General features: G+C 37.2%; 1 protein-coding gene across 1 annotated transcript in view; it reads right to left on the bottom strand.

Annotated features, from left to right (window-relative positions):
- The window catches only part of SKAP2 (src kinase associated phosphoprotein 2), a 116,137-nt gene that overhangs the window by 23,822 nt on the left and 65,015 nt on the right, over nt 1-27,300 (bottom strand). Inside the window, exons 5-9 of the mRNA XM_031045001.2 lie at nt 24,275-24,352; nt 23,464-23,547; nt 13,881-14,005; nt 12,914-12,977; nt 12,450-12,554 (exon numbers count right to left, since the gene is read on the bottom strand). Of these exons, the coding sequence (XP_030900861.2) occupies nt 12,450-12,554; nt 12,914-12,977; nt 13,881-14,005; nt 23,464-23,547; nt 24,275-24,352 (456 nt within the window). The remainder of the gene's footprint in view (nt 1-12,449; nt 12,555-12,913; nt 12,978-13,880; nt 14,006-23,463; nt 23,548-24,274; nt 24,353-27,300) is intronic.

Genomic DNA, 27,300 nt, shown 5'->3' with positions numbered 1-27,300 from the left:
ATGAGACAGATGAAGCTAATGACTTTATAGAACAGGATTAGCTCAAGTGACTCAGTTTTGTACAGATCTTGCCAAGCCCCAGATGTCAGGTTTCCTGGAGTCCTTGAGAAATTCTGCAGTGCTTTTTCCCCCTCAGTTGTACTCCTTGTATCTGGAAAAGGTGCTACTGTGCACCACCGTTACTCCCAATTGTGTAAACAGCCTGAATAACCAAACCAGCCATCTCAAATAAAAGTGAAGCATTGCCTCATGTTGCGACAACCTTGGAAAAGTTACCCCACCATCCTCACAGAAAAGAGTAGTAAAAAATCAACCTTCCTGTGACACCACCCGATGAATCTAAGCACATGTTATGGTTTGGCTTAATCAAAACCAAAAAGCAGATATAACATTCACTTCCTAACATAAGCATTTTGGAGTTACAGCATTTGCTAAACTACAGAGTGAAGTAAACCGAAACAATTCCAGTCCCACTAGGGACAAATACAAAACACACTTTAAAGCTGCAATTCTCCAGCCTTGTGCAAAAGAATGTTGTTTGGATCACATAACTATTGCTATGAAGAACAATAACAAAGTGAAGTAGCAGAGAGACATTAGTACATTTGGAGAACTGCTTGAGACAAAAAAATCCTTCTAAATACATTTGTGGAAAAGACTGTATTTCTCCTATGCATTGTATACTGCACACACTGCACACATACCCATCCACATGAACTATAGTAGGGCAATGGATTTAAAAAATACATTTTTTAAAGGAGGAAGATACTATATGACTTCTCACTGGTTAACTGGAAAAAAGAAGCAAAAAAAACCATTTTTCCAGCAGAAAGTATTTGTTATAATGTTTTAGGACAGAAAGTAAGAAAGTAAGTGATTAAAGAACACATCTCTGTCCTTGGAAGAAAAACAGTTACTCTTACACAAGACAGAAAATTGAGCACTGCTGGCAAGGTCATCCACAGTTGTTGTGGTTCTTCTTTCTCTATTGTGTATAATTTTACCAAGTTTTCAGAAAATGTAGGAGCATGCTTTGCTTTATTTACCTTTCCTACTTATTAAGATCTGAATATGTGTTAGCATCTTTCCTCTTTCTTCTCCTTTCCTTCCTCCAGTACCAAGTGTCCCAATATTCTTGCTTCCCTATCCCCATCACATTCTGTAGTCACAACCAATTCAAATAAAGACTATATTCTCTTTATACCCCACAAATTTCATTTATTTACCAAATGCAGAGGTTGCTATTATGAAAGTTGCTGTTTTCAGGATTTCACAAGGCCCTTGACTCTCAGAGCAAAGTATCACAATGGGAGGAAAAATATGCTCAGTCACCTGAATGACAGAACAGCATATATTCATTAGGAAAACTGAACAATTCACAGAAGTACAGGCAATTCCTGATTTCAGTTATGAACTTAATATGATTTCATGGACTCAGCTTCCTGCCTGGAGTGCCTCCTTGGAGCTCTCCTTGCAAACAAGCAATCTTCAGTCATGATTCAAGTGACAGCTAAATCAACTTATTTGTACAGTTCCTAGCACAAGTCTTTCAAACCACAGAAAATTTTAAATCTCTAATTAAAAAAAAAAAAAGGAAAGAAAAACAATTTTACATTCTCTCAAACATAGATGCGAAAGAATTAACAATTTGTCAAATGAGTCCAACAGGCTTAGGAGGAATGTATGTCAAATCCTAGTTACACCAATAGCAAGCCTGGGAGAAGAGGAGGTAGAGAAAGGCAGGAAAGGCAGGAGGACATGCTAGAAAAGACCACTTAGAATGTCTAATTTTACTAAATTTTTTTTTACAAAATAATTTATTATTAATAAAATTCAATACAAACACGCCAAAGTGCAATGTGCACTGCATAGAAATAAGGGATGGGTTTTGCACTGACCTTTATATTTCCTCATGAAGAAAGACCTGATAATAGTAATTTTTCTCAAGAGAAAAGATAAAGGTCATCACAAGCAAGTTCAATTGCAGATAGGCACACAATAGTTATAATGGAGAATAAAAGAAATTAGAAAGATCCACTTCCAGAAACCCATTCATTCTTTTTGAAAACAATTCATTGTTTTCAGAAATCAAGTCTCTTACAACTGTCTAATCCTATATGCTGAATGAACTGGTTAGAACATGTTAAACACAGCAGGCAAAAAAAAAACATTTGATGGGCTATCAAACGAGGTGAAAATTTCATAAGTGACTTCAGGATGCAGCTCCTTACAAATTCCTTGTGCTTGATTGGGCACTTTTTAAAATGTTGCTTTTTTTTTTTTTTGATCAAGAGATAAAATAACAGCTTCCACACCTGAACAGAAGCATCTCTGAAGGTAAAATTTCATTTTAGCTTCCAACAAAAGCACCATTTTGGCTCCACTTCTAAAAATGCTCCCAAGGCCTCAAATTTGGCATACAAAACCTAGGCAACAGGCATCTTACCTAAATCCGTACTTAAACATTTCAAAAAGGAATAAAATATTTTACAATACTGCTTTCAACAGTAAAGGAAAACTTCTGGAGTTTAATGTTTCTACACGCTCACCCAATTATTAGCCGCCCCTTCTCCGTCCCCCATCACCCTCCCCAAAAAGTAGCTACAGTAACTGGACAGAATGTAAATTACTAGCTCAAAGGGACAAAACAAACCACAGTTTCAAAGTTGATTCCGTGGCCACATTGTAGGTTCACAGGAATTTGCGCTAGAGATTGCTTGCCTAAATACGTGGGGCATGCACATAAGTACATTCTTATATATAAACATAATAAAGATTTATGTGAATTCACTGTAACTAAAATAAATTTGTTTGTTCTCTCAACCCATAATAGCTCTTAGTTATGTAAATAGTTTAAGTGTTCAACATGACATTTTATAAACCTGATTATTAAAATGTTTTGCTAAAACAAATGTGGTGACTATTAAAATCTACATAGAAAATACAAATAGTTCCCTATGTAAATACATCTAGCAATCAGATATTCAATTAACTGATCTATACTGTATAACTCTGTACTACAGTGTTATCTGCCAACCATGTACAGGGGTTATATTTCTCAGGATTAAATTTGTGTGATAGACAGAATTAAAGTCTGTAAATGTCAAATAATCTTTTCATACTCATTGATCAGCAGCAAGATTTAAATTTAAAAGCTATTTCTGAAAACTACATATCCCTACTTGTGACAAACCTAACTTGACATAATACATATATACACATAGAATTCATAAAGAGAGAATCTTGTTTAAACCAGATAATATCCTTTAATAATCTGCAGGGTTAAAGTATTCAAATTTATAGTCTGATTCCAGAAATGAACTTACTCAAAAAGGGACAAAAGACACAGCATTTCAGTATAGCTCACATTAGTGAAAGGAAACACAATACAGTTGTTGGCATGTTTCCACAAGAAAAGTCTGGCTCCCAGATGCTTCTCTTATAACTCCTTTAAAAATGTTCTACCAAGACATTTTTGCATTCTCTGTGTTGATCATTAACTGCACACTGACCAAAAAAAAAAATCCAGCAGCTTTCACCCTTTGGGTATTTTCATGAAAAGTAACAAGCCCACACCACTGCCTCTTTTCATTGTTTATGGCCCATGCCATCACATTAAATTGTCAACTACGCTAAATCCTTTGTCCATCTTAAATGATGAAATGAAGTAATTATAAAAATATTCTTGTTATGATTCAAAACCAAAAATCAAGTTAAAGCAGAAATAAGCAGAAAAATATAGCTGCGACACAGACTATTTACACATACCATATTTTGGGTAACGTTCCCACATTCATTTCTACAAATATAGTCTCATTCTCATATATTAGGTCCAGACTACAACCAGCAACTCCGGATGCCAGATCTTGCTAGTCCTACATGCCATATACCGCAATGCACCTCAGAGAGATGAGGGAGGACAACAGGGATATGGAAGTAGTTCATAAGCAGGAGATGACAACTGCTCCCCAGGCAGCTCACCATGTAACTGTGTGATTGGCATGCAGCTGGATCTCTGAAAACCCAGGGCCCCAGAGTCCCAGATTACTTGAATCCCCTTGCATCCAGTACTTTGGATTACTGAGCTCTCATGCCAGAGACACAACACAGTCCTTGTTGCACTGTAAAAGCCACTATTTGTAAGTCTGAGCTAGGCAGATTAATAAGAAATTATGTTTTATTACTGGGTAATAAAACACATTCTTTTTACACATAAAACCACATGATTAAAAATAATGACAAAATTGTACCCATCTTGAACATCTTTTAGTGAATTAGCTGAAATTACTACTAGTAATGGAGATGACTCACTTCTTAAGGAAAACAATTTGAGACGGATGTAGAAGAAAGTATAGGTTCAGTTAGTGTATTTTGGGACAATGGGAGGACAGCCCTCATGCTAGGATCCACAGGCTTTTCTGTAGATAGTGCTTTGTTTTGAAAATGTGATTCTTTCCTTTAATTCCCAGTTTTGCTGATGTTTGCCTTGGAGATTCAAGGACAGAATAACTGCTACAGCCTGCTAAATCAAAACCCTCCCACAAACAAAAGACAGAAATACTGGAAAATCTTCCTTAAGGATATTGAAAGCTCCCAAGATATTAAACTGGTTTTCATTAGAACTCAAACTCAGAGATTTTTAGGTGAAGGAAATCAGGATCTGCTAGGAAAAAAAACAGATCAAACTTCGAAACAAGGGCTGAAACAAAATATCCCTTGTGCCAACCATCCCCTTTCTGGATGAGAAAATTTTCCTCCTACCTTATTGTATAATTCAAATCTCTCAGATGTACTTTCCTCAGTCTCTTAAGGAAACATTCTTCCCTTCACTGCTGAAGCTTATCTGTGTACCTGCAGCCTGGACTTCCCTGGAGCATTCCTCTCTCTAAGGCTCAGAAGACTGCTGTATCTTGCCCTCTCTGCCTGGTCCAGTGTGTGGTCTGGGAGCTGTAGTCTGCTGACCATTTTCCTTTCCTAGAAGCAACCGACCTGCTTCTTTCACAGCCTCCTACCCGGCCCAGAGAGCAGTAGCCAGGACAAGGAAACAGTCAGCCTTTTCCTACATTGCCTGCCTTGTATACATGTAAACTAAATGTGACATTCACTGCAGACTCAGTGCACCGAAACACACAAGCAAATCAGGTACATATGCAGATGACTAAAATTCATGGAGGTCTGGTTAATCAGTAGTATTATGTATGTCTAATTTCTGAATTTTTTAGGAGAGTAAGAAGGAGAGTGAGTAGCAGATAAAAAGCACACTGAGAGTAAGACATATAGAAGGATTTATGCGGATACCTTTCTTAAGGCTGAAAAATTCAAATAACAGATTTCTATCTATAGTAACAGCGTGATTAATTCAGCCTTTAAAGCCCACCTTGCTGGGTCTTATTTGAGAATCTAGTTGTATAAATTATGGTTCTTTAATAGCTACCTTGTGGAAACCAGAAAAGTTGAGAGAGAGCCTGAGGCACCATATAACCTCTGGTTGCTCTTGTTTCTCAAAGAGGAAAAAAAATCTACCTAATAGTTTTAATAGCCTGATACGCAGCCATTCGTCACAAATTCAAAAAGTAAAGGTTCCTTGATCTATCTATATAGTACTCATCACAGTTACACCCAAGCAGTAGAGCGAGCACATTTCTATTTTCATAAATATACATAATACAATTGACATTTTGCTTTGAACTTGCTAAACTACAGCAATTCCTCAAATTTATGGTTAATAAACTATCCCACATCCCAAGACATTTCTTCTGAATGCTTTGCATTAGAATTATTGCACTGCTTCTTAATTAGATAAAAAACAATGCTACCAAAGAAAAGTACTTTGCTTTCAAAAGAATGAACTCTGGATCCATAACCCACTGAAGACATGCATGCATAAACAGAGCTTTATTCACATTTAACATGAAGCCAGCTGCCAGAAAGAGAGTGAACACAGAAAAAACTATGACACAAGTAAAATTAGTTTGTGTGAGTTTTGTCTTGCCAGAACGACAAGCTTTTCTGAGACAGGATTCTATCTCTTAATAACAAACAACTTCTGTCACATACTGTTCACATCAGATTGGTTTTACAAATCAGTAGTGTCAAACACTGTTTTGTGGCGGAGCACAGAAAATAGTATGAAAATGAACGGTAAGTACTTGTGATAAATATCTTATTTTGATAAGTAAATTTCTTTCAATGAGTTGTGTGCTAATTAATTTTTTAAAAAGTTATTTACACAGAAAACCACATGATTAAAAATAGTTCCTTTTTAGATATTATTATGTCTTCTAATTTTAAGTAAATAAGCTTCGAAATCCAAATAATTAATGCAGATAGTATGAGGTGTCCCTGCCCATGGGAGGGGGGTTGGAACTAGATGATATTAAGGTCCTTTCCAACCCTAACTATTCTATGGTTCTATGATTTGACAATCTATTCCTGGGCTGGGGGAGGGGGGTGTCTGATTGGGCTTTAGGACATCTTTCATTTTGTTTTTTAATCTCTGAAATACAGAAATAAAATTTAGCCTTTGCTAACCCAAGACTTTAGTGAACACAGCCTCTGCACACGACCTCCTTCAATGTGTTGAAACAGTTGATCACAGCTTCAGGAAGGTCGCTCCTATTTCTTGTAAACTCTGAAACCCATGAAATTTGAAACATCTGAAAAGTCTTGCATGCAGTTCAAAGCAAAGAGAATAAATACCTAAACTTAATAGCACACACTTTCCATTTACTGTAGATATTGTAATTAACTACTTTGAATCTCACAGCTAACAAAATTTTCTGCAGCCAAAGTATATTACTAAATAAAGAATATTCTTTTTTCAGAGTATTTTCCAGTAAACAACCCCACCCTATCCCAGTCAGTGAATATACCCTTCACATGCAAATCAGAGTAAATATGAATACTCAGTTATTATTCCATTTTTATTGGCCTCCTTACTTGTACATTTGTGACAGGAGAGGAGGGATTGAATTGCATCACAGACAGTAGGCTTCATGGTGGCTACAGGCCACCTGTTCTTCACAGACTACCATTTATATTCATTTTACAGGAAACACAGAATAGCCTGTGAACCTTATTTTTCATCCCAAAGACTTGCCACTTCCCACTCAATGAACATCTCATTCTTTTCAGCTACTCCAGATTGTCTTACCTCCTCTTCCATCACTGCCACTCAACATCAATAGAAAGAGAAGGTTCCCTCTTTAGATACATTAACTGAAGTTAAAGCCCAAGTTCTCGCAGCAAACAAGAGCTGAGGTCCACGTATCACATTCCTAACCACCTCCTGGATGCAATGTCTTTACATACAGAAGGGAGGAACTTGGACAATATATTATGATACGTAATATACTGACTTAACAGCAATGATCACAGGTACCACCTCAGATTCCATGATCACCTGTGTCTCTGCTGACTTAAACCTACTGCTCTGTTTTATACAACCAATTATTAGTTTCTTCATTTCAGTTCGCTGGTAGCTATAATCTACAACTTGGACAGTTTGACACCAAACACTATGTTGGTCCCACAAGCCCTGACTGTGATATATTGAAAGCTCTAAAATAAGCAAAGCTCTCCTGAAAAGGCATTTTCATTAACACAGTGCTGTGAAATTTTCACTTCTAGTGCCAGAAAGTCAATACATCTGACACTACATTTTGATAACACAAGTATTTGCTATGAGTTGGTGTCCATTAGTAACTTACACTCAAACTCTACTACATAATCATTATTTCCCTTCTTCCCCAAGAAGAAGTAAATCAGAGATCAGGTTCTCCCTCCCCATGCAATGCTCATGAAAAGGGCACAAGAACAAGCATAATTTTCTTCTTCAAAGCTCAAGCAGTCCAGCAACAACCGAGGATGAGGATGGTATTAAGTTAAGCTGCTTAACTACAGAGGTTAACTGCTAGAAAAAATTGAAGTGACAAAGCTGCTTAAACGGATAACCATAAGATAGAGACATACTTTCATACTCAATGTCAGAAATAAGTTCTGAAACAAAATCAATATGGTTTTAAAACTACTTAAAAGACTTTATTTAAAGTAAGTAAACATCAAAAAGTGTTTCTCTGCATAGCACGCTTTCTCTTGCATAAGAAATTTCTTAACTTTCCCTGAACTTTGCCTTAGTTTCCACAGCTAAGCTCCCAACTACACTGCTAAACAGAATTATTGGCTGGACACCTGGCTTGACCTGGGCAAATTGTTTGGCAGAGGACTGACTGTGGGAATCAAAAGACAAAAGCAAGCTCTTCATCCCCAAAATCCTTGGCCCAACCAGAGACTGAATCACCTGTCAAACTTAATTTACAGTAAAGAACTAATGCAAATTGTATTGGCTGGGTTAGTTCACCACAGCAGTTCCCCTGATTAGAGACCACCACAGCACTGAATTTCACTGTCCTTACCCCTCTCACCCAAAAGTTTTCCATGTTATGGACAGGCAGAGAAGAGATGGCACAAAGCCAACAGTGACAGGCCTTGGGTCACATCATGCTGCTTCAGGATTACCAACCGAACTTGCATTATAGCAGTAGATTCTGTGTTATACATTCTAGTTTCCATTAAAATGGTTTGATTCTTACTTTGGTGATGCTTAGTTTGTCCATGTAGGTAAAAAGCTGACATTATAACACACAATCTACTGCTATAATGCAAGGTCGTAACCAGAAAGAGAACAGAACTGAAAAAACAACACAAGATTGAAAATGAACGTAAATATTAGCTTAGATTAACACCTCTTTTCTCTTATTGTGAAAGTGCAGACAGTACACAATCTGAGTTGATGTTTTAGAAAGGATGAAGGTGTTAGGCAGCAGTTAGCATTGCAGTTTTGAGTATGTGCTCCATACAGATGTGAAACCACAGAAGAGAATACTGAAGGCCATTAAACATTATGTCACTGAAACCCCAAATTAATAAAAAATAACATAAAAATCGGTCTCCAAGAGCTATAGCAGATGGAAACATTTTTAAGGCTGGCAAGTGTGGTATCTTCTGACAAGGACAAGTTTATTGTATAAGACACCATTAACCTAGAAACTCTATGCATCTAGGTAGTTCTATGGGCACACATAGTTATTTAATACAATATATTAGAAGTTATTTTATGTTATACCTTATAATATCCAGCTATGGACTGCAAAACTATATAGAGTGTACTATGGTAGAAAATAGCTAACTAAGCAAAAATGGGCCTTTATCGGTAATATTTTTAATTTTGCCTAACCAAGTTGCCTCTGTGTTTTTATTAAAAATCAAAAAGGCAAAAGCTCAGTTGGTTGAAAAGAGTATAAAGCTTTATATTCCCGAAGAATCTTGCAAGGAAGATTTACAAGTTGAGAAATCTTTGGAAGTTCTGACGTTCTTGACTCTACCTGAATAACCACAGTAAAACAGTAACTAATGCTGAGAACCAGGAAAATTATGCTTCTGAGGTAAATATGAATTTCTATGTGCTGTTAAAGAAGCAACGTATCAGAACAAAAGATTAATCTTCCCACCTCTCTTTGTAACCCTTCCAACTATAAACCCACTCCTCCTGCCAGCAGACACTACAAACTGAATGTCACTGAAATCTATGCTTTTAATAGGTTAATAGACAGCTACCATTCTGGATGCTGACTTGAGGCTATCCAGTCCTACCTGGAAAATTCACCTACACTGTCTCCTGACACAAGCATGGGAAAAGAATTTAAAAATAAAAAATTAAAATCTAAGCAATGAGATAGCAAAAAATCCCACCCCCAAGAAGACCTGATTACTGCAACAGTTCCTAAAAATTCCCAGTTTTCAAAAATGCACAAAAATTCCCTTTTAATCCAAACACTCTTTATTCAAATACAAAGCCCAGTATTACCAGATGGACTGCATCATGAACTAACTTAATTTGTTTTGGAAATGATGATATAAAAAAACACTGGAAAGCCACCAAAATGTAAAATTTTACTTACTTGAGAAATTGCTAATTATAGCCAAATAAATAAAAACAAGGTATGAAGAGCTGTGCACCTGGAATTCAATATTTATAAAGCTAGAGGATCTGTGGAAACAATGTATCAGAGGCCTCTAACATGAAGATGCTTTGAGGATAAAAACAAAGTGAAGATTAATTTCTTCTCGTTCTTCACAAGGATCTAGCATACATTTGCCTTCTGCATTCCAGAGCTTAGCACAGCTTTGCATCTGTACAGATAATTATCTTTTCTGTTCTATGAACAGGCATTCAGAATTCCTTATTTGTTCTGTATTACAAAGTCAGCTAACAGCAGAGATAATGACACTGCATCCTTTGACCACAAAAAGATTTACATGGGAAAATAGAAAGGAGAGACAATTGGAATTACATCCAGCCAATCAGGCCTAATTAAGGCAGATTAGACCAAACTGGAGTATGCTCTTTTACCGTCAAGTTGAGATGAACAGCTATACAAGAACCAAGTAAGGCCTGCTCCTGTGAGGTTTGTCCACTAGCATTTCATCTAATACTTTTCAATATGGTATGGATTAAGAAAAGGAGGACTGTTACAGGGTATCAAAGTTATAAGTTTTTAATTTAAGCAAATTATTATTAAAGCACATTTATGGAAGAGAAAAAGGTGCTTTAATCAGCTGAAATCTATTGCAAAACTATGCTTTATTTTCACTTAGTTATGCTGACACATCACAGCCAAACTTAAGACCTCCGCTGTGCAAGGTAAGATGGTCCCTCCTAATAAGTTTATAGTTCAAACAGATGAGATGGAGAAAGCATGAGATAAAAAAAGGCAATCCCTACTTGATAACATGAAAAGGAACCACCACTCCAAGATCATGGGGAAAATTAATTTAACTCAAAACTGAAACTAGATTTCTTGAATAACAGAAGAACTATCCTTCCTTTGTGACAGCTGTGTTTCAGATTTATTAGCCACGTTAGGAGCCAACAGTTCCTGGAAAATTGACATAAAAATGGGATGCAAGTGAAAATACTCTAAATTCTTGCAACATCATACCAACACAGCAGTTCTCCGAAGACAGAGCTAAATGCAAAGAACTCAAAGTCTATATTAACTATTGGCCCACTACCAGTATACTATGTGATATTGCTCCAGATCTACTTAGAGATACAAATGAACATGTAAGACAAGCGAAGCTCAGAAAAAGAGTAATTTATCCCACAATACATCTAGAGGTTCTTCAACAGAGTGTAAGCAAGCACACACGTTTGTAAGAGCCTGAGTATCCAAAAAGCACTGTAAATAAGATCTGTCTGTATTCTCTAGCTAAAATATTAAGTTCTGTAATGCAGTGTTTATATTCACTGCAGAAGAGGTTTTCAGCAAGCATGACACAATACACCAAATTTCAGCAGAACTTGTGTTCTGTGCTGGAATAGGTACAATCCAAGGAAATGGAACAAAAAAACCAACTTAGCTCTTAAAGAACTGAGTGCTGCTACAACTTTATGATCATAATTTTTACTCGTGTTCCTTGCTCCCTTGGTTCAGTGAAATGACCTTAAAATGAAAACTGAGGCATACTGTAAACTGTTCTTTTCTCCAATGGTCAGAATATTGAACTTAACAGATACAGAAAGTCAGCAACACATGACACAATTTCTCCTCTCAAGTTATTGCTGATAATTGCACTCTTCCAAACAGCAAGGAGTGAAGAACATTATTTCATACAAAATTATTATTAATTGTCATATCACTTTAAAATACCATTTGTTAACTAATGGTAACTGAAACATTGACTTTTTTCATAGCTTCTTAAAAACATAACCGAGAACGACTACCTTTCTCCTAATACTTGAATGCCTACAATCAACTCCAAGAGATTTTCCCAAGCTTTTTCTTTTCTTTTGCCATCTGATAGATACATTTGGACATTTAGAGACATAATCATTTTACCACATCAAAAAGTCCACAGTAAAAAGTTTCTGTATAATCATAGTCAGGTTGGAAGATATGAAACAAAACAGTGTCAATACTCATGTCACTTTATTTACAGTTCATCTCCAGAGCCTTTTCCTACAAACACATTGCTTTCTGGCAGGATTGTAACATCATGTATTAGGCAACAGCTGATAACATACGGTATGATAGTGAACTTTTGCTTAATACAAATGCCAAAATGAATAAAGAAAATACGATGGGCAAGTTGGTGGAAAAAGCTTTAAGGCAAGGCAATTTCCAGAGAATCTTAATGAGCCAAAACTCCTCTGAGACAACTTCTACACATGCTGCACTATTTTGATGCCCTTATAAAGAAAACTTCACTGTTCTCACTCAGATCTGGTTGAAGATACATTCTATTTTTAATGTCATAACAAAACTTGAAATCTGAAAGTGTCTTACTCATCTGGTTATGTCATTCACTTACTTTTAGCCACTCAGTTACCAAACTAGAGGTGGAGAAGACAAAATTATTACAAGACACAAAGTAAAAAAATTCAATACCTTTAACTTCTTCATAAATGCTATCATCTATTGATTCACTGCTCGCATGGCAAACATCATCATAATCCTCTTCTTCCTCCTCAGGAATAGCATTAGATTCCGAATCTATGCAACAGCAGTTTAAAAAGTTAACATTCACTACAGAAGAATGCCTTAGCAGAAAATCATGCAAAGAAAACCACAATTCTTCTATGACCTGGTGTTTGCAGTATACTCTGCTTATTTTTTTATAATGTTCACTAAGGAGGAACTTTCAAGATACTTTTCTTGGAGAAAAGCAAATATTTTGCAAAAGGAGAAAAGTCATACGAAAGCTACATGATTGAAAAATAGGACTTGCTATTCAAAGCTTGGACAGGGAAGAATACAGCATATGCAAACATGACAGATAACGTTAATGGACAGAACTACCATCACTAAGCAGTACTGGCAAAGTACTTTACTGGCTTTACTGGCTGGCTTACCTTGGATGACAAATCTGACTTGCTGTACCCATTCCTCTGCTTCTTTGGGAGTGGCAGCTGTAAACTATTAAATGTTTATTAATAACAACTAGCAGTAATGACAAAAACAAAACTACAGTTTCACTGGCAATAAAAAAGAGGGACTGTAGCCTTCTCGTCACTTCCTCAAGAAACCATTAGTAATTCTTTTCATGTCTTCTGGTACTTTTCTTGCAAGGATGCTTCTTATAATGTACAGCTAATTTTGACAAATTTACGTAATTGAAGGAGAGGATGATGGATTTGAAACTCTGATCAGCAGCTGGCAGCTGTGCAGAAAAAAGCTGCTTCTCTTCATCATTGTCAAAGCCAGAACTGATGAACAAAATTTGCCCTTGACAATTAGAAGACACCCATGAATTTCTTTAGACTGCTGGGTACAGTTTTCTTAAAAATGTTCTTGTCAGACTCCAACACACTACCTGACAGCTTAATTAACTGGCTTTCAACTGCAATCTTAGATATTTAAAACTTATTAAACTTACATTCCATATTGATGTCTAGCTGATAGATCTCTGAATTGCAGAGCTGATATGCGCCTTTACGTTGATATTCTTTGCAAAGCCATGACCGATGCAATATGTATTTAACACTAATATATATTTTAACTTTTTTTTTACAATTTAATTCATCCAAGAAATCACACAGACATACGATACAACAGATATTAAAATGCTAACATTTAAATGACCAATAGATAAAGATGACAGATTTCTCTGCTCTTGTCCAAAGAGATAATATTTGAACACATATATATTTTAAATCAGATTTTTTTTCCTAATATGTGAACGTACAATATAAGCAAGCAAGGGTTTCCTTTTTTCATTAAGATGTCAGTGGAAATTGTTTTACTGAAATGTTAATTTAGTAACTAGAATTGTAACAGCTTTATCAATTTAATTTCAAGTCAACATAAAAAAAGTCCAACCTGATAAATGCGCTTATCAGGAGCGGAGATTTCAAAACAGCAATCTTTCTTTGCATCCTTACGAAGGCTATTATTCATTCTGATGGTGTAGCCTTCTAAGGCAAATTCACCTTTCTGTTGTTTGTCTGTTGGAGATAAAAAACAAAGTTAGAACTTCATTTACAACAGTGAACGTAAGTGGCTCAGCAGGTTATCTTTTATTCAGATTTTCTTTTCTGCTTCATGAATTTTACAAAGAACAGGGAGATTTTTAACAAAATAATTAAGTGATGCTGCTGGAGATAAAGCTTTGGTTTAAAGGAAGGTGTGCACAAAGTACATTTCTTTGTAGGATGTTTAAGGAATTTCAGAGGGGGATGTTTGCAGATGGTGGTCTTATTTAGTAAGAAGTGCATGTTATGACACTTGTATCTAGGGAAAGTCAAGAACTGGAACTTGCAAGGCACATTTCCTATAAATCAGTGTCTTTTTCAGGTTCAGTAAACCAATGGGAAAACCTGTCTAGCTCAGAACTTGCTGAGCACCTTTCTAAACTAACCACTTCACTCAAAAAATAAACTTCAAACTCCTTTATAAGCAATTGGAAAAGCTTCTTTTCACATTCTCCCACCCGTTCCCAGATGTGCCTCCTTTCCACATGGCAGAAGTACGGAATGAATTTTGTTATAAATTCAGGTGTGTGTTCCAATAGCATTTCTCTCTAGACAGCAAATATTTAATTAGCTAATAAAAGCACTGAGCCCTACCACAGTTTATTACGTAGAGCCATGTGGTTGTGCCATGTGGTTGTTTTAAAGACAATTCTACTTTTCAAAAGGTTCTGGTTTATAAAAGTGTCACTTAGAACAGGCCTGAGTTTAAATACACTACATGGTGGGCAGGAGGCACCTGTGCATGCCTTCTGAGCTCTTCAGGCCAAACCCTTCATCTGACTTTATGTGCTCTGGCATGTTTTGGTGAATATTAAAAACAAACCAAACATCTAAAAGTGACTCAGTTTTGCAATTTTTTGTAGATGACAGAAACCAAGTGAATGCAGTATTAACTGAAGATCATCATCATCATCATCAGTCACATTTTGCTCAGGCAAACAAAAAATGAAGTAGAGTTGCAAATGAAAGAAAATTCCATTAAGTGTGGGGTTTTTTCCACAGTAGAGAAAAAATTAACAGTAAGCATCAGGCTTACTTTAAATATAACAAAACTACTTTAAATATTGCTGAACAGAACTTAAGTGTAAATCACACATCCATTGCTTATGCTTATCAATAAGATGAAGAAATTTCTTACTGTACAGAAACCAGAAAAAACTACAATTTTCAACATGATTTTGTCATCTTTCTGGAAATTTAACAGAATCATAGAATCAAAGAATCATAGAATAGTTAGGGTTGGAAAGGACCTTAAGATCATCTAGTTCCAACCCCCCTGCCATGGGCAGGGACACCTCACACTAAACCATGTCACCCAAGGCTTCGTCCAGCCTGGCCTTGAACACTGCCAGTGATGGAGCATTCACAACCTCCCTGGGCAACCCATTCCAGTACCTCACCACCCTAACAGTAAAGAATTTCTTCCCTAAATCCAATCTAAACCTCCCCTGTTTAAGTTTGAACCTGTTACCCCTTGTCCTATCACTACAGTCCCTAATGAATAGTCCCTCCCTACAGGCCCCCTTCAGATACTGGAAGGCTGCTATGAGGTCTCCATGCAGCCTTCTATTCTCCAGGCTGAACAGCCCCAACTTTCTCAACCTGTCTTCATATGGGAGGTGCTCCAGTCCCCTGATCATCTTTGTGGCCCTCCTCTGGACTTGTCCCAACAGTTCTGTGTCCTTTTTATGTTGAGGACACCAGAACTGCACACAATACTCCAAGTGAGGTCTCACGAGAGCAGAGCAGAGGGGCAGGATCACCCCCTTCGACCTGCTGGTCACGCTCCTTTTGATGCAGCTCACGATACAGTTGGCTTTCTGGGCTGCGAGTGCACACTGCTGGCTCATGTTCATTTTCTCATCAACCAACACCCCCAAGTCCTTCTCCACAGGGCTGCTCTGAATCTCTTCCCTGCCCAACCTGTAGCTGTGCCTGGGATTGCTCCCACCCAGGTGTAGGACCTTGCACTTGGCATGGTTAAACTTCATGAGGTTGGCATCAGCCCACCTCACAAGCGTGTCAAGGTCCCTCTGAATGGCATTCCTTCCCTCCAGCATATCAACCAAACCACACAGCTTGGTGTCATCAGCAAACTTGCTGAGGGTGCACTCAATCCCACTGTCCATGTCAGCGACAAAGATGTTGAACAAGACTGGTCCCAACACCAATCCCTGAGGGACATCACTCATTACTGGTCTCCAGCCGAACATTGAGCCATTGACCACAGCTCTTTGTGTGCAGCCATCCAGCCAGTTCTTTAGGAAAGCTTATCTTTTTTCCAATCATGAGGGGGCAAAAATTGGCTAACATAGCAACATCAACATCAGTGGACACAAGGGCAGTCACCATACAAATACTCCTGCTAGTAATCTTACAAGCACATAAACACAAATTCTTTGTCCTTCCACCTTTTTATAAATTCTCACCCAGGGCAAGTAAATACCAAATAACACACTTATATGAAAAAAAAATCCAGGGTACTGTTCTATTTTCCCTTCTCGTCCCCTCCCCCACAGTAACTTTTATTATGTCTTAATTAAATACTAATGAAACAGTACTAATGCTTTTTATTCGCTCAATCCTCCACTCCTATATCAAACAGCACATATACACAAAATTCATGGAATCACAGCAAGGCAGATATAAGAAATAATAACTTGCAATAGGTTAACCAGGTCCCCTTTTAATGAAATTCATTTCTGTCTTGATATTTTATTGTTCCCTCGCTTGTGACCTTAGGGAGAAGATGAAGTGAAAGACATTAATTTCTCACTCTCCCATGCTGGAGGTTTATTCAAAACCCAAGAAGATAGGAGCACACAGACAGAATAAACAAACACCAGGTTCAAAAGGCAAAAACATTTTGTCAAGATAAAAATGAGACAAGTATTCAAATTTAGTCTCTTGGATTACTTCTAAGACTGTTTCTCTGTGACACGAATGGTCCAGTTTATGGTAATACAGTTTTACAGAGGTAATCTCAGATGATCTCTGTACTAGTACTTGTTCTTTCAAAGAGAAATACAGTTAAAACACAAAGATGCTGTACTTTGCGCTGGAAGGGAAACACAGTGCAATGTATCCATATTGCATTTGATTGTTTTTACTGTTAATACTGTCTGTATCTTATCTCTCTGAACACACCATTCCAGAGCTAATGAAAATTACCTGTATGCACCACAAAAAAAAGCAACACATACTCCTTGCTATCAAATTCTTTCACTAACCTTTATAGCAACAGAGTTGTCAGAGCATTGCTACTTTTGCTTCTAATTGTCCAGTAAAGCAGCTCTGACTAAAGTCCACCGTAGCATTAGACACACACTTAAAATATTAACCATGGGGAAATGTTAAGACAATGAGACACTTCACAGTGCTGACCCAGAACCCATTAAAGCTGAAAGACTTTCAGAATGCATTCACACTCCCTGTGGCAGCAAGCCAGAGATAAGACCTAGTACATCCTGAGAAATGGCTCCACAAATACAGAATGGCAGGATACAGGTCAGCTAGCTGCCTGCTCATACGGTGACAAGCAATGGAGCTCTACAAATCCAGGTTGCTCTTGCAGACTATACTTTTCCAGGTAGCCTGGAGACCAACCCCATCACCTGGTCACCACGGAGCACAACATGACCTATGGTAGCTGTTTGGCCAGACCCAGTAGTCAGATGCAAGCTTGAATGCAGGGCTATCTTGTAAATGTCCAACTCTACAATCATCTCAACTTCATTTACTGGCAAGGTCTTGCAGCTAAATAGGGGTGCAGACAGACTTGAGCTTTCCGCTTAAAGCTGCTGTGTGACATCAGTTCCAGAGTGACTTCTGTGAACTTTCACATACAGCATTATATTGTTGAACAGTTACTGATGTTTAAAAACTTTGAAGACTAAAAGATTTTTCTTGAAGACTTCAAATTAGGTATCATTGGGGTTTATGACAGGAGCCTTAAAAGCAGCTTCAGGAAGCACATTTACATTACAGAGATTTCACTTTCATTTTGAAATACTAAGTCAGAACTGAAGTTTTGCCTAGGCAAAAAGCAATACAACAGCATATTTAGAAGGAAAAAGGGACAGACATGGATGGAATGAACTTCTCTAAAGAATGGTAACATTCTTGCTGCTTATTTTCTCAAAGTAGGGCTTTGCGATTCAACAACGGGATACCCTTGAGTTGTCATAGAACGACGCAGAATAGAGCTGCAAAAAGCATGCTATCAGTCTCATGAAAACAAAAAAGATCACAAATATCAAGCATAAGTCAATCCACATTTGAATTTAATCTCATTTCAGAATAAGCTAGTCTTTGCTCTCATGATCTCTTCTTCTTCCCTTCTCCCTGTATCAGGCACACAACAAAAAAATAAATCTGGGTCTATGCGGATCATTTTGCATCCAGAATTTAGAACTGCAAAATGCTAGTATAACAAAGTGGAGAGTCAGGAACTAGTATAAAAAAAAGTAAAAGGTCAAATCTAGTGCATAGATATTTGAGAGAAATAAATATGGGAACCTATATTTGAAACAGAGAAAATGCAGATCTACATTAAATTTGAGAGCCACTTTAAACTTTTTTTTGTACATATTAGCTTCATTCATCCTAAAAATAGTTAAATGTTGTTAACAACGGAAACAGGTCCAATATTATATCAGGGAAGAAAAGAGTCTCAAGGGAAGCAGAGAAAAAGGGGTTTGAAGTAACCTTGCATAACTGAGTCCATGGGAACTTTTAAAACAAAGAAGGGTAAACCTTCAATGGGGTCTTGAAATGATTGGGTTGTAAATTTGAGGCCTAAGGCGATGTGCCCATATTATTAGCACATGTAAAAAGAATTAGTGCATTCTGAAGAACAGAGAGGACCCGGGTAGTAGAAAGGAAAGAAGTTACAGAGAAATGCATAAGGAACAAAGGCAAACAGAAAGATTTCAGAGAGTGATAAAGTATTTATAGATACTATTAGAATCTATAATTTAACTCTCTTCATCTTGAAATTAGGAACCTGTAAAATCTTACAGGTTTACATGGCTTCATGCTAAATTTAGTTTCACATACTTGTCCATATGCAGGATGTCTGCTTCCTAAAAATAGTAAGTGTTGGTATCTTCAAAACAGTAATTCCTTCTCCTGCTTTTGGAACAGTCCTTTCCAAAAGAATGCAAACAGGTTCTTCCCTTTTAGATAGCAGATCTGAAATGTAATTGACTCTTTTTCTCTTTTCTCTTTAATCTAGACCTCTGAGAAATCTAAACTAAAAAAAAAATTAAGAAACAGAGGGAATTCTTGAAACTATTCAGGGCACCAATTTGTTTACATGCAGTCTTTTTTTACTCAATATTTATTTTTTAAACAATGTACTGTTAATGGTAAGCGTGCCTCTCAAGGTCTGAATTTAACATTCTCATAGCAGAAGATTCAGTACTCATTAGATAGATGCCTTTGACTGCCATTACTCTGCTGCAAAGTCCTGTTGAACACCCACAATTCCTGGAGATTTCTGTTATTGATTCTGTCAAAAGTCTAAACCAAACAAGGATTTTTGCCTTTTCTTACCTAGTTGTTGAGACAGGGAGGACTAAAAGAAGGAAGTCTGTAGCTATAAGCAAAATGGTAGGAGAAATCTGTGAGTTTAACATGTGGCAGAAATTCCAGTAGCCTGCTGAGGCAAGTAACTACGACTTCCCTCTCCCTTAATAACATTTAGTCACCAAGTTCTTAAAAAAAAAAAAAAAACAGAAAATAAAACAAAATCTTTTTTTTTTGCACAAATATAAGAAGATTCCATTGGTCTGGCCATCACTCTCTTCCTATTCAGAGAAATCCATAATTTCTATGGCCATGTGAAAAATACTAAATAAATATATAAATAAAACCCCAGTCACTTCTAAAAGCCTCTGAATTGTCCCTCTCTCCAATATCGTATTACTGGCAGGCAGGCAGATACCATTTTCGAGTTATAAAGATTAAAATAAATTTTTAGTGCCCATTAACAGTGGAGAAAATTGCCATGATGTTATCAATTACTGCCTTGCTAAACATTTAGCTGAGCTCTCCAGTTTGCTGAGACAGAAGGGCATATAATATTGTGGCCTAGTGAGGAAGAAGTAATGAAGTCATTAATTCATTCATTAACAAAGCAACAAATTAACTTTCCTTCTTCACATACACCTTGAGGTCTGGAAGGTTAGCCATACCATCCAGCTGCCTGAGTACACAGGAACTGCCAGAGATCACATAGAGAAATGATATGCAAAATCAGGGTACTTAACTCAAGATGCAACTCCATGGAAGCAAAGAAAAGAGAAGGATTATACAAATCATGGAAAAAAAGACTATGAAAAGGAGGACCAGGCAAGCTTCTGGAAACCCAAGCCAGCTCTGACATCTGAACGTGCTTCTCTGCAGTGCTGTGGGCCACATGCTGGCAACAAATACCACAGCACAAGCATAAATACACATGTGCCTCCTGCAATACCTATTTTTGACATGAATTAGGTGAAACCTTTAAGCGTTTTTCCTCCATCTACTCCACATATCATTGATCAGGAGGGAAAAAAATGTAGGTGAGTCACTTAGCCCTGTCTATACCGCAAGGATAAAATAACACTGTTTCACTATCCGATGCAGTGTACCAAATGTGTGAGAAAATATAGGAGGAAGCAGTGAAACAAGACATTCCTTGCCCTGCAGGCACCACAACTGTGAAAAGCATGCTTGTAATCTATTAGGTGAACATACACACATACACAAGCACACAGTCACTTACTGTATTTTCACAAGCTTTAGCTTGTACTGTATTCTCCTGGACTAGGCCTCATATTTTTCATCATTCAACTCTGAATAAATGAGAGTTTTACTTACATGCATCTGTGAGCTTTATACACTTCCATACTTCTTGTTTTCCCAATGTGAAGGGATAATGTTAGAAGAACTAAAGTATTTTGGAAACAGCAAATCCATACAACCTAATAAAAAGGCCTACAATAGCCTCACATTTAGCATTCGGTTACATTTACACTGATACGTAAGCACGAAAATCAAACCTTGCCTAACAAAATACACACTGCACCAGATACAAAATATCCTTCACAATTATCCACCTATGTGTCCAGTTTTAAAAACATACACAACGTAAAACAAGCCAAGCAGGATCTAAGAAATCCCTGCTGCCTCTCTGCATTATGTCCCACAACACATACACAGACACTAGCACTCCATTACCCACTAAAAGTGATTAAGGTAGCAGGACTGAGCACGTATGGAATCCCCATCTCTCTTCAAACCAGGTTCAACAAGGGGGGAATATTCCTGGTTTGTGAATCAGCCCTGGAACCTGTCAGAAACCTGATACAAAACACTTGCAGACGTGGCACAGGCAAGGGCAGACCAGCATCATTTAGACAGACACCACCCCAACGATTCAGGGGGTGGTAACAATTTGCATGAAGCCACACAAATGCACACTTCACCCATGTTCTGCAGCTGGTAAGAGCACGCATTGATCTTCTATGTGGTCCAAGTTATCTGGTACAGATTCAAGGGCCACAGCAAAAGAAGGGTCCCAATGCAACAGTGCACTATGGCAGGAACCACTGCTGACTGTAATAGTTGGAGTGAAAACAGTTTCAGATTCTTCCAGCAACTAAATGCCAGATCTCAGGATTGTCTCATCACACACCTCATCCATGCTGACAACCTGCGGCTAAACAGTGTGATAAACAGCAGCACACACGTTCACAGCCATCAGGATGACAGCTCAGTTTCAACAGCAAACTTGTTTGCCATGGAACTACAACAGCCACTGGTATTCAATTTCTGCACAATGATGGTGATTTGCTTCTGCACTGGAACTGGCAGCTTTATGTACTACAGCATCACAGGGCTGAAAAAGAGTACCTCCACCCAGTACAGAAAAAAGCTTTCTGCTTCAAACGCAAGTTCTGGAGAGACTGCTGGTCATCCCAGATCTGCAAGATGAAACAATTCCACCATGCTATGCTAGTTTTATTGCACTACCAGCACTAGTCACATGGGTAGGGCAGAAATGCATGCTCCTGGTTTGTTTACTTCCTCCATGAGCTTCTGTTTGGAGCCCAGACATGCCTATACTATTTCCATGGACTATGTGCCTCCCCCCACATCATTAGGTTACAGTTAGCAGGATCTTCCCTAAACAATCTGCAGCCTACAAAAGCTATACATGTATACACAAAAGCATCTGTCTATATATCTTTAAAGGAAATAAATCCCACATATCCCACAGTCAATTCCTAACATGACACCAACTTGTCGAGGGCTAAGGAATGTGCTTCTGTGCAGTTTACGGAACATGCTCCCATGACTCTTAACTTTCAGCCTAGTTATTACCAGTCATGATGCAGCCTGGATAGCCAGGGTGTTGCAAAAGGAAAAAAAAAGAAAAGAAAAAGGGATGGAAAAGGGCAGGCAGGCAGTTGCCTGCCTTAATGCAAAGACCATGTACTAGAAATCATGAGTGATTATCACCATAGGCCCAAGGAGAAGAAATAAAAATTACCAAGCCTTTCCTTCTTTGTTCTGTGGTTGGGTTTTTTTGGTTGGTTGGATGCTTTGGGAGGTTTTTTGTTGGTTGTTTTGGTCCCCCCCATCCTCCTCCCCCTCCCCCAAAAAACAAAATCTGTAAGAGCCAGCAATATATACCAACTAAAAAAAAATAAAAAGGCCATTTTTTAAAGTACTAAGTAACTCATAACTACATAAAAACAAACATCAGAAGATAATTTTCCAGAGAAAGAATTTCTGTATCATTTGTTCTACCCTTAGACATCAAATACACTTGGCGTACCATTTAAAAGATGTTTATTAACAGTCAATTTTAAAAATTCAAAGTGATATCACAACATTTATGTCAGACTCTTTCTAAATTGGCCATTAAAAGTTGAAAGACACTTTGATAAGCTAGCCTTCGTGTCTTAATTTCTAGGTTTTTCAAAACATAAGCCATTTAGAAAGAAACATGGAACTCTATGTTCCCTGCAGAACTATGCGGAGTTTTAGACTAATATTTTCCTGGATAGAACCATCTTTAAAGAGCTCAGAAGGCATAATTGCCAAGGAGTGTTTTTAAATTAAGATTCTATTTAGACAGAAAGAATATTTTCTGTCCAGTAAATCAACTGAATACCAGCATAGTATCAAACCTAACAGCTAGCTGTTATTGATGCACAAAGTAGCTTTACAAGTAACCTGTTTTCCTCAGTTTCCCCTCTCTAGTAAATGAGTACATCACTTACAGATTCTGAATATTAACACATTTTTAAAATTCACAGCACTGTTTAAGAACCAACTATTCTTTTAAAAGTTTTATTTGCTTTCTTAAAATGACCTCCACTAAAACTTTTTTCTCATTAAAATACCGTTTTTATAGTTTATCATATTATTACAAGTACCTTTATCGCTTCCATAGTAATAGAAGACAGTCTTACTGATGGCACACCAACGCTTCTGCCATTCAAAGCCAAGAAAACTGTGGTCTGCAATTGATATAATTTGTGTTACATCACTGTCATTATTGAACATCAATTCTTTTCAAGGTTGGGGTAAGAGGGAGGAGGAGACGGGAAAGGCACCAAGGAAAGGAAACAAAATCTGGGTATGAAGAGAAATGCATGGCACTGAGAAGGAAATTCAAAATAAAAAGTGGTGATAAGAAAACAAATGGGAATTTGAAATCATATAAAGAGAGAAGCCATGTGTAACATTAAATATAAGGAAATAATGAACAACTTCCTAAATATTTCCTACAGTTATTGCAGCATTAAGTGGGTATTAAAGTGACAATATAAGATTTATTGAATCAAGGTAAATATTGACTGAACCAAAGCTGAGATCAATATTTGCCCTCTTGAAGGAAAATAAATCTTGATGCTCACTGAAACATGAAGTCAACATACGGTACTTTTACATATTTTCCTAATATTTTCTTCAAAAATATCTGTAAGTCTCTGAACTGTGGCTGACAGTGGACTTGAACAGCATGATTTTGTTAGTCAATAAAGACATAAGATTTTCTTTTAATACTACAGGAGTAATTATGTGCTATGCTTCTTTTGCATAATAATGCTTCAACATTTCAGCCTCTATTTCATCTTATTTAACACTCCTGTATGAAGTTATTTGCATGTATAACATCAATTACTGACCCATAGACTTCACAGATAGAAAATATATACTACTTTCGACAAAGATAGTTGGACTTACCCTTTCTGCGTTTTTCCAGGTATCCAGCCTTCAGAACAAACGGAAGATCCTGAGCTGCAATAAGAGGAAACTGATGCCCTGAAAAAAAAATAAATCCTGTAAAGCACCACTTTTTAAGAAAAATGCTATAGAAGCATTAATAAACATGGATTTTACACTCTCAATTTGCAGGAGCTACTGGAAAAAATAATTCTAGTAACAAATATGCCAGATTATTTTAAGTACAAAACCCCTATAACTATAAATGTTGGAGCTGTTGCTGCTGACGTCACCACTTCAGTAAAGAATAATACAGTTCTGTAGCAGGCCCTGCAAGTCTCAGAAGGAAAAATATGCAATTAAACAGGCTATGGCAACTTAGAAAACATTAGTCTGTGATTTGAACATGGTCTGTAAAGCAAGTTGATGATCAAAGCAGTAAGTTTTCAAACATGCAAACAAAACCAAGTATCACAATTCAACACAATTAAACCAGGAATGTGGTTTTCACAATATCAGCTTCATAGAGAAACATCTCAAAACAACACACAAGGTGAGGATTCTCTATTACACCGTCTACAAGAAAAAGGAAAACAGACCAAGAGAAGGTAAAAGGCAATGCCTGCTGTTGACTGACCATGTCTGAGCTGCAATATGACACAAATGTCTGCCTATAGCAACTAAATGGCAATACTGGATAGGCCAAAAACATGGCACAGAACTCTATAAAATTGTTGACCTACAAATACCAATTTTAGATTTTGTAGAACATAGCTGCATCTGTAAAACAGTGAGTAGTTTCCATTGTATTTTTTCCTTCTTCTCAATTGCTAATTCATAGCTAGAAGCATGAGACTGACCAATCAAGCCTGCCCTCCACTTAAAACAGAAATTTACGTGATAAAAATTGTCTTCTGTTCTACATTCTTCCCTTCCTACAACAAGAGAATTATGATTTAAACGGAGCTCCTAGCATTAAGACCAGCAATATGTTAGATAATTAATGTGTAATAATTAACATGTATGTAATCATCATACTGTTTACCATAAGCAAAAAAGCAGAACAAAAAAAAGGTATCTTTCTGCTACTCTTTTTTTAAAGTGCATGTGAATATAACAGTGAAGTTCCTACTACTTACTATCATCAAATATTCATAAGGCTCACTGTAGGTAGGTGGCAAGTTTACAGGGCAGCAATTATTCACCAAATATATGTAATCTCATTAAGTTCTACCAATATAAACATACAAAAAAGAACTGACAGCAGTAGACAACCCCTGTGCTAAAAAAAAGAAAAAAAAAAGGAAAAAAAAACCCTAACCACTTTAAACTCTGCAGTGTGGGTTAAAGATCAATTGTCTGACTTTGAAACAATAACACTGCCTCTAGAAGGTGGTGCCATCTTCCTGGACTTTTAGGTTGTCCCATAAAACAGATTTTTTTTTAATCAGTTTCCACAAATGAGTTGCTTTATGGTGGCCTTATTTAAACACAGACGTGAGTGAAAAAAAAAAGACAAGAAAAAGAGACAGGAACATGCAGAGAATGTTGTTTTTTAAAGTATAAAAATACTCAAAACGATACAACTGGCTATTCAGACAACAAAAGATTTTGTTGGATACCATAAGGCAGAAGATAGAAACTTATACACATTGGTATTTCCACTGAATTTTAAATTAATATTCTTTTTAAATATTAGACGTACGCTAGCTATCATTTCATCTTCTGTAGAATTCTTACTACTGTGTTAAAAATACAAGAGTTACTGGCTCCATGTACATGTATAATAAAATGGTGCAGCTGTCTCCTCCCTGATAATATGCAATCACTGCACAACATTAAATGAGAATTAAACGCAAAGACACTCACTAGCTGGTACATGTAAAGTTTAATAGTTACTTAAAAAGATGATCTAATGATGCCATTATGAATGGGGGAGGTGAAGAGTTTTACAAATATACAGTGTGCTGCTTTATATTGGTCATTGGGAGGCATCAGTGTGCAACACTTACAGCTTTGCCTCATCTAGTAGAGCTCATTTTAGAACAGTTGCACCCCCACAGATATGGAAGACACAAAACCTAATTAAACAAACAAACACAGTTCACTCTTTATTTTTTTTTTTAATTTAAGAATTCCAAGCACTACAGGTCTAAGTTTATACATTCCTGTTTGTATCAGTTTGGGTTTCAATGAGAAAGCTTGGCAAGTGATCATTTAGTGAACAGTCAAGTCAAATGAGACATATAAACCCAGAGAAGCACATACTTTGGGGAGTACATATTTACTCTGCCTGCAGGCAGAAGCTCACCCAAACTGACTACTTCAGAAAGTCAAAACTCTACTTCCAGTTTTGCTGCTTCTTCTGAGATAAGTCAGGATAAATTTGACGATCCCTCTTTCTGAAGCTACGTTTATCTCCCATAGGGCACTGAAAGCTTCTGAGGAAAACCTGCATAAAAAATGGCAGACTTCCACAGTTCTGGTGACAGTGTAGAAAGAAGCCCTCCTCACACCCTCAACCTGTAGAGCAGCCAGATCCTTTTTTTATTCCTTAAAGCAACTGAGGCAATAACTCCACAGAACAAGCAGCAGCAGCTGGTCAGCCCCTCTGCCACTCACAATCTCTAAGTAGCTGAAGCAGAAACAGATCCCATGCATATTATCATCCTTCTGTCAGAGAAACCTGGGAACTAAAAAACATGACGGAACTTTAGTGGAAGGGCAGGAGAAATGCACCAAAATGTAATATCCCAAGACACATACAGCTGTACATGACAGAAAAAGCATAAATCTGGGTAAATTCCTTCTTTCATTGCCCTGTATCTCCAGGAGGAAGGAGGGGGAAAATAAGCAGTATAAAAAGCATAGAGAAAGAACCACTTCCTCTCAGATTCTCATTAACCACAGGTGCTGTGCATATGTGGCTGGAAGAAGACACAAGCATGGATATATTCTTACCCGTGTATTGTAACAAAAACAATGAGAGGAGGAAAGAGAGAATCACATCTTCCTTAACAGCTACTGGTTAGAGTCAGCATGGAAGA

The sequence above is a fragment of the Melopsittacus undulatus genome, chromosome 1, assembly GCF_012275295.1.
Source record: "Melopsittacus undulatus isolate bMelUnd1 chromosome 1, bMelUnd1.mat.Z, whole genome shotgun sequence".
NCBI classification, from domain to species: Eukaryota; Metazoa; Chordata; class Aves; order Psittaciformes; family Psittaculidae; genus Melopsittacus; species Melopsittacus undulatus.
This window is presented reverse-complemented; position numbering and strand designations above follow the sequence as displayed.